The sequence below is a fragment of the Carcharodon carcharias genome, chromosome 13, assembly GCF_017639515.1.
Source record: "Carcharodon carcharias isolate sCarCar2 chromosome 13, sCarCar2.pri, whole genome shotgun sequence".
NCBI lineage: Eukaryota > Metazoa > Chordata > Chondrichthyes > Lamniformes > Lamnidae > Carcharodon > Carcharodon carcharias.
The window spans coordinates 34,167,875-34,181,134 of NC_054479.1; the positions used below are offsets into that span (position 1 = coordinate 34,167,875).

At 38.7% G+C, this 13,260-nt stretch overlaps 1 protein-coding gene across 8 annotated transcripts in view; it reads right to left on the reverse strand.

The window, feature by feature from the left end:
- clip1a (CAP-GLY domain containing linker protein 1a) overlaps positions 1-13,260 on the reverse strand; it is a 166,035-nt gene that overhangs the window by 86,987 nt on the left and 65,788 nt on the right. For 7 of the 8 annotated variants that reach the window (XM_041202209.1, XM_041202212.1, XM_041202210.1 and 4 more), the window contains 2 exons: positions 9,440-9,544; positions 876-1,820 (listed from right to left, as the gene is read on the reverse strand). In XM_041202209.1, coding sequence (XP_041058143.1) covers positions 876-1,820; positions 9,440-9,544 — 1,050 coding nt within the window. The remainder of the gene's footprint in view (positions 1-875; positions 1,821-9,439; positions 9,545-13,260) is intronic. The other variant, XM_041202213.1, reaches the window with a different exon arrangement.

Genomic DNA, 13,260 nt, shown 5'->3' on the forward strand with positions numbered 1-13,260 from the left:
TAGGTAGCTAGTCTGAACTAAGGGTCCCCTTTAATATCAGCTCTCCCAAATCAGTCTGACAATTGTAACTGACTTGAAATCTTACATAAACTTGCTGCAATACTGCATAAAAATTTCAATGTTTAATAAGCTCCTTTACGAGAAGATCAGTAGAGGGCACGGCCTATATTTGAGCATTTTTTTGTGAAGAACGAACGATTCTTGTGAACTATCGATGATGCCATACTACTCCTACACTATACTCATTCTAGACAAATAGGCCTCTGCTATGCAAACCACATAGAATAATACACATGAAATAACTGAGACTCTCAATTTCATTGCCAATTACACTTATTACACATGATAATCAGGGACTGTAGAAACATGTGGACATTATTTTGGTGTTGAAAATATTTGCAAATTCATTATTTTATTCATGTCACAGAAATTTCTCAATTTAATAACTGTATATAATAATTTGACCTCTTGTAATTTAATGCCTAACTAGAGAGACTAATTTGGCAAAAATGTCTGTTTCCACAGACAAAATGAGCATCATTCTCACCCACAGAAAAGGAAAATATATCGATTCTTTTAAAATCATGGATTTGGTTTGCAAAATTGCCAGTTTTTTTATGATTTAGAATCAAAAGTTCATGAATCAAACTATTTTTTAAAAGTAATGAACAATTACAGTTTTTATTTGTAACAAAACACTTTCAAATTTCACAAAATGAATTATAAAAATTTAACCAAAAACTTACCACAGATTTCTATTACCCTGCAAATTATTTTTATGGATTTTTATGATAAAAAAAACTTAAACCAAAACAAGATTTGAAAAGGGGATAAAAATGAAAGTAAATTAAAATGATGGAAAAATAGATACAAACCTTGCTACCTTCAGAAAGTTTTAAAGCTTCACTGGTTTTCATTTGTGACTCAACTACCATAAGCTTCTCTTCAAGTCTTTTGAGTTCCTCTTTACCTTGTGACTCAGCTTCTTGCAGCAATTCATATCCCATCACCTTCTCTTCAGCTGTTGTCACCTTAGCTGTTAGGGCTTCTACAATTTGTGCCTGTTCATTGCACTTAGCCTGCAACACTTGCAGTTCGTTTACCTTCAGTTGAGTCTCCTGTAGCTTTGCCAAGGTCTCTTCCATCTCTACCAGGTGTTGATTTGTAGCAGATTCCAGCTGAGACTTCAGAATTTCTATATCTTTCTCCTTCTCTGTAGTGAATGCTAATAACTGGGATTCTAGCTTTTCAGTCTCTTTTAGGTAGTTGGACTTTTCAAAATCTTGCTTAATTTTAATATTCTCAAGTTCCATTTGATGCTCAGCTTTAAGCTTTTCTAAGGTACTCTTCAATTCTAGAAGTTCTGTAGTTTGGGCACCAGCTCCTTTATTGAAAGAAAATTTGAGTTCTTCCATGGCTTGCTGATGAGATTCAATTGCAGACTCCAACTTACATTTCCACAGGTTAATAACCTCTGAATTTTCAATATTGGCTTGATCCAATTTGGACTTGAGAGTCTCATTCTCCTTGGATATTTTTTCACTGGTAGCTTGCAGTTGTTGAACTACCTTTTGGTGGGCTGCTTCTGAGGTTTCAAGTTTTTCTTTGAGTGTATTAAGTTCTATTTGGTGTTCTTTGCTCATTGTTGTAAGCTTATCTCGCATACAGTTGATTTCTTCCAAGGGAGGTGAGGTATTATCCACACTACCTGAACCTTCAGTGCTCATGAGTCTATGTCGAAGCTCTGAGGCCTCCTTCGTGCGTGACAGAAGATCCCTTTCTAGCTCCATAATCCGAGACTTCTCAGATACTGTGGCCACCTATAGTGCATTTTATCCCCAAAGGAAATATAAATATAACAAAGTGAAATATACTGACATATATTTTCATATTTCTTTACAATTAGTACATTTTTGTAATCAAGATAATTTTATTCCCATACCCAATATATTTAAACAAATTATTGCAATACTATTGTTCAGTGGCCTTACTAACAATTTAAAGGTTCAAATACACCACCTGCATATTTAATTATAACAAGTGTAGCTCTTTCAGTTTTGATGTTGAATGTGCAATAATTATGTAATTCCTCCAGTGGTGGTGGGGGCAAGGAATCAGGTAGTTTGATAAACAGCCATACAGGCCAGCAAAATACCAGACTAAATTCTTTGCCTGTGATACTAGATAACATCAGCTGGGCATTGGTGAAGGCACATCAATTTGACACAGGCATGCCTGAATTAGAGTGTGAAAAGTCAGACTGGGAATTCAATCTTTATCTCTGTGCACTGAAACGTGCGTGATGTGTCAAGAGGATTTGTTTTGGCTGTGATACCCTTTTACCTTGTATAGGCTGCTGACACTCAAAATCAAGGACACGCATGAATAATGGACACTCAGGCAAGGGTACCAGAGGACTTCTATTGTCCATGGAACTGTGCCTTGGCATGCATCACCATCCCAGGAAAAGGGGGATGATTGGGGAGGACAGTGCTGGGAGGAGGATAGTGAAAAGAAACATTGTGGCATTTAACTTCTTCACAATTATAATAGAGCCAGTTATATGAAAAACTGCCTCAAATTTTAATTAAAAGTCACATGTGCATTTGGTTAAAAAGTCCAAAGAAATATTATAGCTGTATTGTTTCCTGAATTTGTTGATCTAAGCAGCAGTAACGAGCAGGTAAAAATTGGCTTAGTTCATCTGGGCTGGGAAAGGGTTAATAAAATGAAAAGCAGCTGAAGTTGCTATTCCAATCATTGCCAGTTACACCTGCTTGAAAGCTGAAATATGCAGACATTTGATGACTAAAGAATTGGGCTTGGCTGTGACGCTTTCCATAGTATAATAATTTGACACCACCATCCAGGAGAGTGGATAACGAATGGTCACTTGGACAAAGTGACTGGGTACCCCTGTGACAGTCAGTACCTTCAGGAGAGATGGGGAAAGTAAAAGTAAATTTTGATGGATTATGTCATTGCCATTGTTTGTGTAAAATTCCATGAAATAAAATTCCCACCACGAGCAACTTTTAATGACAATTGAAAGTGGATCATAATAGTTTCAGGTAGAAAACAGAAACTCCTGAATACAGTATTCACAAATTGATATGTTGTTTGTATTCATGACAATGGCAGACTGAGTCAACCACAATCTTTTCAATGTCAATATAGTTACAAACATGTGGAAAGAGAAAAACTACTTGGTACAGTCTGTTCTCTCACCCACCAGGAACAACGGCTCTATAGAACCCATTTCTCTTAGGATACTGTAAAATTTTCCTCAACTCCCAAAGGTAAGTAAAGCTAAGCTCCATAATATTCTTTCTTATAATCTTTAACCTTGATTCAAATCAGACATTCATCCAGCTTTTGAAGCATTGACAGAATAGCAATTGTTTTGTATGAAAGTCTATTTCAAATACAGAAATGCAACAAATTTAGAGGAGGATTGTTATTTTTATAATCTTCACGTCTACATTTGCAGTTTAGATTACAAAACTCTGGTTGCATTTACACTTTTTATTCCTTCTAGCATTTCAAGTATTTGGATGACTTGTCATTTCTATTGCCTTTGCTCTCATGAAGACATCTATGGAGAATCTCTTGCATCTTGGAGCCATAAGTCCCATAATACCATTGCTATTTTCTTCTGAACCCTCACCAGCTGGTCATTGTTGAATACTGTAGAGTTTAAGCCTTATATTTTATGGAAGAGCCCTGTATTTGAGGATCACTCTTTAAATTCCACATCCATAATCATTTAAAAGAAAGTGGCATAATCAGTCACATTGTGCATGAAAATGTTTTATATATTGATGTGCAATCAGGAGTTTCCATCTTGAACAGAATTCAATAATGCAGCTTTAATAAAATTAGAGATTAGAGCTTAACTACAGTTAATTATTTTAATTATACAAACTCACTACCACTTTTGCTCATTTTCTATTTGTCATATCATACCAAAATATGTATGAACTAGCATTTACAATGTTGGTGCTTTTCATTACGGCACTGAACAACAGCTCACATTGGTCATTATCAAGCTTGAACTCAAAACTAATTGCTGGCCAGGTACTTTGCATGGATTTTTGTCAATTGACCTTTATCAAAACATTTCTTAAAACTTTAGTTACATGGTGCACTGATGTCATCAAATAGGCATTTGAGAATCTGATTGATCGGTAACCACAGTATACAGAAGAGTAACTACACAGCCACTTCCTAGATTTTCTTTGTAAAAATAAGTCTAGCTGCAGATGTATGCAATTTTATGTTTTTCATTATTTGTCAGGGAAAACAATATTGGAAAGCTCTTCTACAAACCCAGCATAGCATCTATTTAAAATGTAAAATAGTGTGGTTCATTGTAGCTTGTGGGTTCCTGGACATTTTGCTTCTCAGAACAAAGACCATGTATTCCCATGTGAGAAAAGAAATGTAAATAGAAGGAACAATCATCAGTTGGTATCTCCTCCTGGCCAGTTCAAAGCAACAAAAGCTTGCATTCATAAGGCACACTTAAGGTAGTAAAGCATCCCAAGGTGCTTCACTGGGGTGCAATCAGACAAAAACTGACAACGTCAAAGGTAGGCTTTCAGAAGTATCTAAAAGGATGAAAGGTTCAGGGAGAGAAATCTAGAGTTTTGGGCCTAAACAGCTGAAGACACCGCCATTAATGGTACAAAGTGAATGGGGAATGCACAAGAGGCCAGAACTGGAGAAAGGTGGAATTTTTAAAAAAAATGTTCTTGGCATGTGGGCTTTGCTGACAAAATCAGTACTTATTGACTGCCCCTAATTGTTCTTGAGAAGGTGGTTGTGATCCACATTTTTGAACCACTGCATTGTGTGGTCCAAGTACTTCCAGTGCTGTTAGATAGAGAATTCTGGGATTTTGGCCTTATGACAATGAAAGAATAGTGAAATATTTACAAGTCAGGATGACATGTGGTTGGGAATTTGCAGGTAGTGCTGTTGCCATTTGCTTGCTGCCCATGTCCTTCTAGGTGATAGAGGTTTCAGGTTTGGGAGTTCCCTGTCGAGGAAGGCTCAGCAAGTTACTGCAGTACATTTGTAAATGGTACACACTGCCGCTACTGTGCACCAGGAGTGGACAGCGTTCCAATCAAGTCAAGTGGGTTACTTGTCCTATATGGTGTTGAGCTTCTTGGAGTGGCGCTCATCTAGGCAAGCAGAAAGTATTCCATCAACTCCTGCTTTGTACCTTGTCGATGGTGAAAAAGCTTTGGCGAGTTAGGTGGTGAGTCACTCACCACAGAATACCCAATCTCTGAACTGCTCTTGTAGCCACCGTATTATATGGCTGGTCCAGCTAAATTTCTGGTCAATGGTGATCTGCAGGATGTTGAAGGTGATGAATTCTGGGATGGTTACACCATGGAATGTCATGGAGATATGTTTAAAGTCCCTCTTGTTGGAGATGTTCATTGCCTGGCACAATGTTGTTTGCCAGTTATCAGCCCAAGCCTGAATGATGTTCAGGTCTTACCGTATGCAGGCATGGACTTCAGTATTTGAGGAGCTGTGAATGCAACAGAACACTGTGCAATCACTAGCAAACATCCCTACTTCTGACCTTATTTTGATGGAGAGAAGGTAATTGTTGAAGCAGCTGAAGGTAGTTGGTCAAGGACACTACCCTAAGGAATTCCCTCAGCAATGTTCTGAGGCCAAGATGATTGGCCTCCAAAAAGCACAACCATCAACCATCTTGCTAGGTATGACTCCAGCCAGTGATTTCAATTTCACTAGGGCTCCTTGATGCCACAATCAGACAACTGCTGCCTTAATGTCAAGAGCAGTCACTCTCACCCCACCTCTGGAATTCAACTTCTTTATCTATGTTTGTACTAGTGCTGAAATGAGGTCACAAGTGCTTCTGGCAGAACACAACATGAGCATCAGCGAGCAGGTTATTGGTGAGTAAATGCTGCTTGATACCACTGCCAATAACACCTTCTATAACTTTGCTGATGATTGAGAGTAATGTGATGAGGCAGTAATAGGCCAAATTGGGTTTGCCCTGCTTTTTGTTGACAGGGCATACCTGGGCAATCTTCCACATTGTCGGGTAGATGTCTTTGAAGTAGCTGTACTGGAACAGCTTAGTTAGAGGCACAGCTAGTTCTGAAGCAGAAGTCTTCAGCACTACAGCCAGATATTGTTGGAGCCCATGGCCTTCGCTGCATCCTGTGTGCTCAGCCTTTTCTTAATATTACAGGGAGCGAATTGAATTGACTGAAGACTGACTTCCAAGAAGATGGAGACCTCATGAGGAGACAGAGATGGATCATCCGCTTGGCACTTTTGGGTAAAGACAGTTACGAATGCTTTGACTTTTGCATTTAGGTGGTGGGCTTCTCGAGCATTGAGGATGGGGATATCCATGGAGCCCCTTCCTCTTGTTAGTTGTTTCATTGTTTACCACCATTCATTATTAGATGTGGTAGGACTGCAGAGTTTTGACCTGACCCATTGGTTCTGGTATTGCTTAGCTCTGTCTATAGCATGCTGCTTCCACTTTTTAGCATGCTGTAGATTCACCAAGTTGGCGCCTCATTTTCAGATATGCCTGGTGCTGCTCCTGGTATGGTCTACTAAACTCCTCAGTGAACCAAAGTGGTTCCCTGGCCTGAGGGTAATGGTAGAGTGAGGGATATAGCAGATCATGAGGTTATATATTGTGGTAGAATATTGCTACTGATGGCTCACAGTGCCTCATGGAGTTTTGAGCTGATGAACAAATTCAGAATCTAACCCATTTGACACAGTGGTACAGTGTACTGAATGTGAAGACAGGGCTTTGATCACACAAGGATTTCTACCATGTCATTTCTACCATGGTCACGGACAGGTACATCTGGGACAGGTGCATCTGAAACAGGTAGATTTATGAAGATATTATCAAGGACATTTTTTCATTGCATGGTTCTCTCACCACTTACTACAGACTCAATCTGGCAGCTTTCCTTTTCAGGACATAGCCAGCAAGGTCAGTAATGGTGTCATCGAGCCACTCTTGGTGACGGACATTGAAGTTCACCAAGCAGGGGACATTCTGTGGTCCTTGCTACTTCCAATTAGTGATAAGCAAGAAGGAGTACTTGTGCATCAGCTGACAAAGCACGTTAGGTGGCAATCAGGAGGTTTACTTTCCTATGTTTGACCTGATGTCATAAAATTTCATAGAGTCAATATTGATGATTTCCACAGCCACTCCGTCCTCACTGTATACCAATGTGCCACAATGTCTATTGGGTCTGTCCTGCCATTGGGACAGGACATACATACCCAGGGATGGCGATGGAAGGGTCTAAGACATGGTCTTACTCAGAGAATCATATTTCTAAACCTGAGTCCAGTTGTTGTTTGATTAGTCTGTGGGATGGCTCCCTTAATTTTACCACAAGTCCTCAGATGTTTGTGAGAAGAACTTTGCAGGATCAAATGGGTTGGATGTGCCTTTGTTGTCTCTAATTCTGATGCCTAGCTGATGGGAGGCGGCCCATCAGGTTTTATTCTTATTATGGTTTTGTGTTGCCATTTGATACAATTGAATGACTTGCCAGGATATTTCAGAGCACAGTTATGAACCAAGCATATAGCTCTCAGTCTGGAGTCACATATAGGTCTAATTGGGTAAGAATGGCTGATTTCCTTCCCTGAAGGACATTAGTAAACCAGACTGGATTTTCCAACAGTCGGTTTCAGTAATTGTGACCATGGTAGCAGTTTTATATTCCAGATTTATTTAATTCACTGTATTTAAATTCCCAACCTGTGTGATGGGACTTGAGCTCATGTTCTTAAACTGTTGAAGGGCTGAGGAGGTTACAGAGATTGGGAGGACTGAGGCAATGGTGGGATTTGAAAACAAAGTTGAAAATTTTACATTCAAGACATTGGTGGTCTGAGAGCAAATTTGGTCAATGAACATAGGAATGATGGTTAAGTGGGACTAGGTGCAAGATAGGGTACAAGCAGCAGAGTTTCAGGCAAGGTTAATTTTTGTGGAGGATCGAAGGTTGGCCAGGAAAATATTGAACTTACCAGTACCAAAAGTATGAATGAAGGTTTCAGTGGCAGATGGACTGAGGCCAGATGGAGATGGGCAACATTATGGAAGTGGAGGTAGGTGGTCATGGTAATGGATAGGATATGGGATTGGAACTCAGTTCAGGGTCAAGTAGGACTCCAAGCTTGCAAACATTCTAGATTTGCCTGAGACAATGACCAGGGATAGGGTTCATATCAGTGGCTGGGGGATGGAGATTGTGATGGGAATCTGCAGAATGATTGGCTTAAGGCACCCAGCATTCTCTAATGCAGCTTTTGCGTGGCTTGGCGAGACCAGTGAAAATAGTCGTTTGGTAGTACAGAACTTCAGTATTGCTGAAAGAAGACATTTTGTCAAAGTTTTTCATCTTGCAGTCATCAGGACAATCGCTAGAATGCCAATGTAATGGAAAGCAACAACTTTGTTTTGACAAAATGTCTTTTTTCGGCAATACCAGTGAAAATGGTGAGAAAATAACTAAGGAGAAAAAAGTAGTTCATCCAAAACACTCAAATGCAACCATGCATCATCCCCAGATCAATCTGGTCTGAAAACAGTGCAACCATGCTCCCATGCTGGTAATACAAAGTAGCATGTGCACTCCACGATCCATCAACTGTTGTAACTAGATCATATTGTGACTGAAATAGGTCCTATGAAATCAAAGGGGAAATGTTTCTCCAAAAATGAAGCTGGTGCTTCAGAAAGATTGGAGCGTGTGAAGTGATATATATTTGCACTATCTATTTACCTCAATACCTTTTTGTTTTAAAATAAGTTTTACTTCTAATTTAATCAAAAACACAATATTTTCAGGGCACAACCAACCATGCAGATGGTCTAGCAACACAGCACACTAACATACTGCACCACAGTGATAGAACGTGGGTTGATACCCGACTAGTCCCCACGACAGTGACATCTATAGTCAGCTAGATCTTCAGGAAAATGCCGTGCAGAGGCATTTTTCCGAGCGAGCATAGGGAAAACTGAAAGATAGGTTAGTGTCAACATCTCTCTCATGATCTCATCAACAGGTTATACAGAACCATTAGATGAAGTCCAGGAGCAGACTGTCTATTTGCCCACTCAGTCAAGGTAGGGTACACGGAGTAAGACCTAAACTAATAAAATACTAGAAATACACTTTCTTAAAAAAAATTGATTGATTAGTCAACAAGTTGGGATATTGAAGTTACTAAAACAAAAGAAACAAAAGTTTTCATTGTGTATCGGTAGACATTTTTGGTAGGGGTCAAGCATTACTACAATAAAGTTAAGCACTGTGATTTATGCCAGTTTTGGGTACATGCTGATAAACTGAATGGAGTTCATTGAAACACTGAAATCCATTACCCTAGTGTCTTCTAACTCCCTCTGGAGTTTTTCAGCTTTGGTCTTTTCAAAGAGCAGGCTCTGTTCAAGCTCCTTAATGCGGGCATGCTCCAGTTTGGTCTGCGTCTGTTAGTAAAAAGGGAGAGGAAGAGAACACACCAGTGCCACCATCACATGCCAGCACGACAGGAGGGAGCCACATGCAGGCTTATCCACCAGCACCTTCTGCCTTTTTAACAGTTAGGGAAGCAAAAGGTAAATTTGACACAAAAACAGAATGGAAGAAAACAGAAATGTTTAATGGAAAATTGTATCAAAAGTATGCAGAGGAAAGGATAATGGGGAATTAAAGTGAAATACAGTTTTTAAAAAAGGCAGATTCAAGTTTCATGCAGTGTACAGTTTTTTTTAAATATCAGCATAGTTCAAATCAGAACAGTTAATACTTAAATTTTAGTTTAATACTGTAAACCCCTTTGTTGTTTTTGTGTGTAACATAATTGGTTTAACCAAACAAACAGAATTTGAAATTACAGGTGAAATATTTAAGAGCAGGGCAAAGCAATAAATCACTTACATTGTTTTCCCTCGATACTTTTTAATACCAATTAATTTTTTCCAAGTGGCTCATTTAATTCAAAGTATATTTCTCACTGCACTTTTTCAGGTTGCACAAAGAACAGTTTTCAATGCACTTGGGTTTGGAGTTGGTCATTCATACATATAATTGAAAAAAAAACTAGTCCATGCCTCCCTGAGAAATCTATATACAATTATATTAGTGTTTTCCAGTATTGAGCAATGGGGACAGGGTAGTTGTGCATGTGGTTGTGTCCAGATGATCTTGCGAAGAGCTTCAATTTAAATAATCTTTCTTTTAACAATTCAGATTTCGCACCCGCTGTCAGGTTGTCCATAGTTTCTCTGGTCCCATGCGGGACAAAGTCTAAGGTTGCTGCCCAAAGGCAAACTTTGGAGTCCAAAGGTCAGCAACAATATAAAGAAACAAAGCTACCTTGTTACTCAACTTATTTTATACTCGTACTTTATGTCAGGTATGTGGATTTTGTAATAATGATTTGTTAGATCATAAGAAATAGGAAGTTTAGACTATTTGGCCCATCAAGCCTGCTCCACCATTCAATAAGATCATAGCTGATCTGATTGTGGCATTTCCTCTGTCTTCCATAACATTCAACTCCCTTGTCAATCAAAAATCAGTGCTCAGCCTTGAATATATTCAATGGCCCAGCCTCCACTTCTCTCTGGTGGAGAGAATTCTAAAGACCAACGACCCTGTGAAAGAAATTCCTCCTCATCTCTGTTTTAAATGGGAGACTCCTTATTTTTAAACTGTATCCCCTAGTTCTAGATGTCCCCATTAGAAACATTTTCGCAGCAGCTGCCCTGTCAAGTTCTCAGGACCTTAGATGTTTCAATAAGATCACCTCTTATTCTTCTAAACTCCAATGAGTATAGGCCCAATCTGCTCAACCTTTCCTCATTAGACAAACCCCTTCAACCCAGATATTAGCCTATTGAACCTTCTCTGAATTGCTTCTAATGCAAGTATACACTTCCTTAAGTAGGGAGACCAAAACCATACACAGCCCTCCAGCTGCAGATTCACCAATGTCCTGTACAATTGTAGCAAGACTTTTATACTCTATTCCCCTAACAATAATCCCTTTACCTTCCTAAATGCTTGCTGTATCTGTATGCTAACTTTTTGAGATTCATGTGCAAGGGCACCAAGATCCCTCTGTACTGCCACATTCTGGAGGTGTCTCTCAGTTTAAATCATATTCTGCTTTTCTATTTTTCCTCCCAAAGTGGACAACCTCACATTTCCCACATTATACTCCATCTGCTGATTTTTTGCCCATTCACTTAACCTATGTCCCTTTGCTGACACTTTGTATCCTCCACATAACTTTCTCTCCTATCTATATTTGTATCAGCAGCACATTTAACTACAATTATGGTTGGTGCCTTCATTGAAGTCAATTTGCATTCCAAATATTTGAGGCCCCAACCAACACTGATCCCTGTGGCACTTCACTGCCATCCTGCAAATGACCATTTATACCAACTCTCTGTTTCCTGTTAGTCAGCTGATTCTCTATCCATGCAAATATATCACCCCAAACATCATGAGCTCAAAATACTCTGTTGCAGCAAAATTTTGATAAATGAATTGCAACAACTTCCTGATTAGTACTAAGGTGCTAATAAAGGATTTAATCTTTAGTTCAGTGAGATTTTCTTGATGCCTCCACATGGGAATATTACAAAGTTAATTGACTGGATGGATAATACTGAAGTTTTTCATAAACGTTAAGAATCTAGGGTACTATTCGCACAGTAGAATAGCAGAAAGCTCAACATTAAAGTGGGCCAATTGAACTTTGCAAATTATGACCAGAGCCGAAGTTTCTTTCACAGATGGATTTTGAGAATACACAAGTCAAAATCAGTAGAGAGAAGGCTTTGAGACACAGTGATTTGCTTTCTTTTGAATAATGCACATCCAAATCATAGCACAAAAACACTGAGCGACAAGGCAGTAACAGATCGAAGGTTTGTCCAATTGCAAATGCTAAAAATTTCCATGTTATATAATTTTAGTCAATTTTTAGCAAATTGAAAATGAGTCCTGAGCAATATCTTTGGAGAAGCTAATCCCTCTATGGTTTCATAGGCAAATAAGGAAATCGGAGTTTGACACTGAATTACACGAGGGAATGAAGAAATCCACAACCCTTAGTGCTATTGTAAAGGGATTTGCTTGATGCCTGTTTATCATCTGTGAATTGCTTACAAGTGTATTCTTATTCTACAAAGATTTGTTGATGGAGGGGCGGGGGAGCAGGGGTAACTCTCATCCATTACGAGTGTTGCTTTGTTCTATTAAAAAGTCAGGGAAGTCGGCCAGTGTTGTGCATTTGCGTCCTATTTTGAATTACTGTTCTACACAATTGAGGATATATTTTGATCATCTTTTGTATTTACTTAACAATAAAGAGCAAAAAATAACTTGCATTTATATGGAAAGAAAAGGATGTAACCCGAGGAATGCTTTTTAATTCCCTCTTCGCTGAATCACTATAAGGATGAATTCTAACAGGTAACTTGCAGGTTTCACTTCTCACTTTACAGCTTTTCACGAAGAATGCTCCAAGCTGTTTAAAATGTTGCAGAGAATTCAAGGATTCAGAACCTTTATTATATTAGTATGGATATTATAAATCAAATGAAATGTGGTAAACTAAATTTGCTGGTTGTTGTTTTTATTTCTGTTTAATATTGTTGCTCAATAAACTTAATTCACCTGTCAGCATGGTGTTTACTACAGGTTGGTGTGCGTTCAGAATTGAATTATTTCCAGTGCAGGTTTCACTGGATTAAGAGCTCACTGTCTCACAATAAGTTACATTTCAGTTCACAAGAGTGAAGCTTACCCATCTAAGCAAACTTTTGCATTGGACACAGGAGAGAACTAATTGAATTGAACCCAAATTGTAAGAAAGGTCTCTAGCCGGAAAAACTGGGATCAGCCAGAACAATGAATCTTAATAATGCATGAAATACCATGAGTAGAAGTGCTGAACAAGAACTTGGAAGTTTTGCTAAATAAACAAAGTAGGCTATTAACACTGCTGGCCACAAAACCCTTAAAAGGAGAAAACATTTTGATCAGCCATCAAAATGTACCTTTAAGTAGGTCCCTTGCATTAATTCCTATACACTTCTACAAATAACCAACGTGGGGCTACAAGATAAAGAAAACTAAGCCAATTCCTCTAGACTCAATGTCATATACCAAATCTGAGGGGTACTGG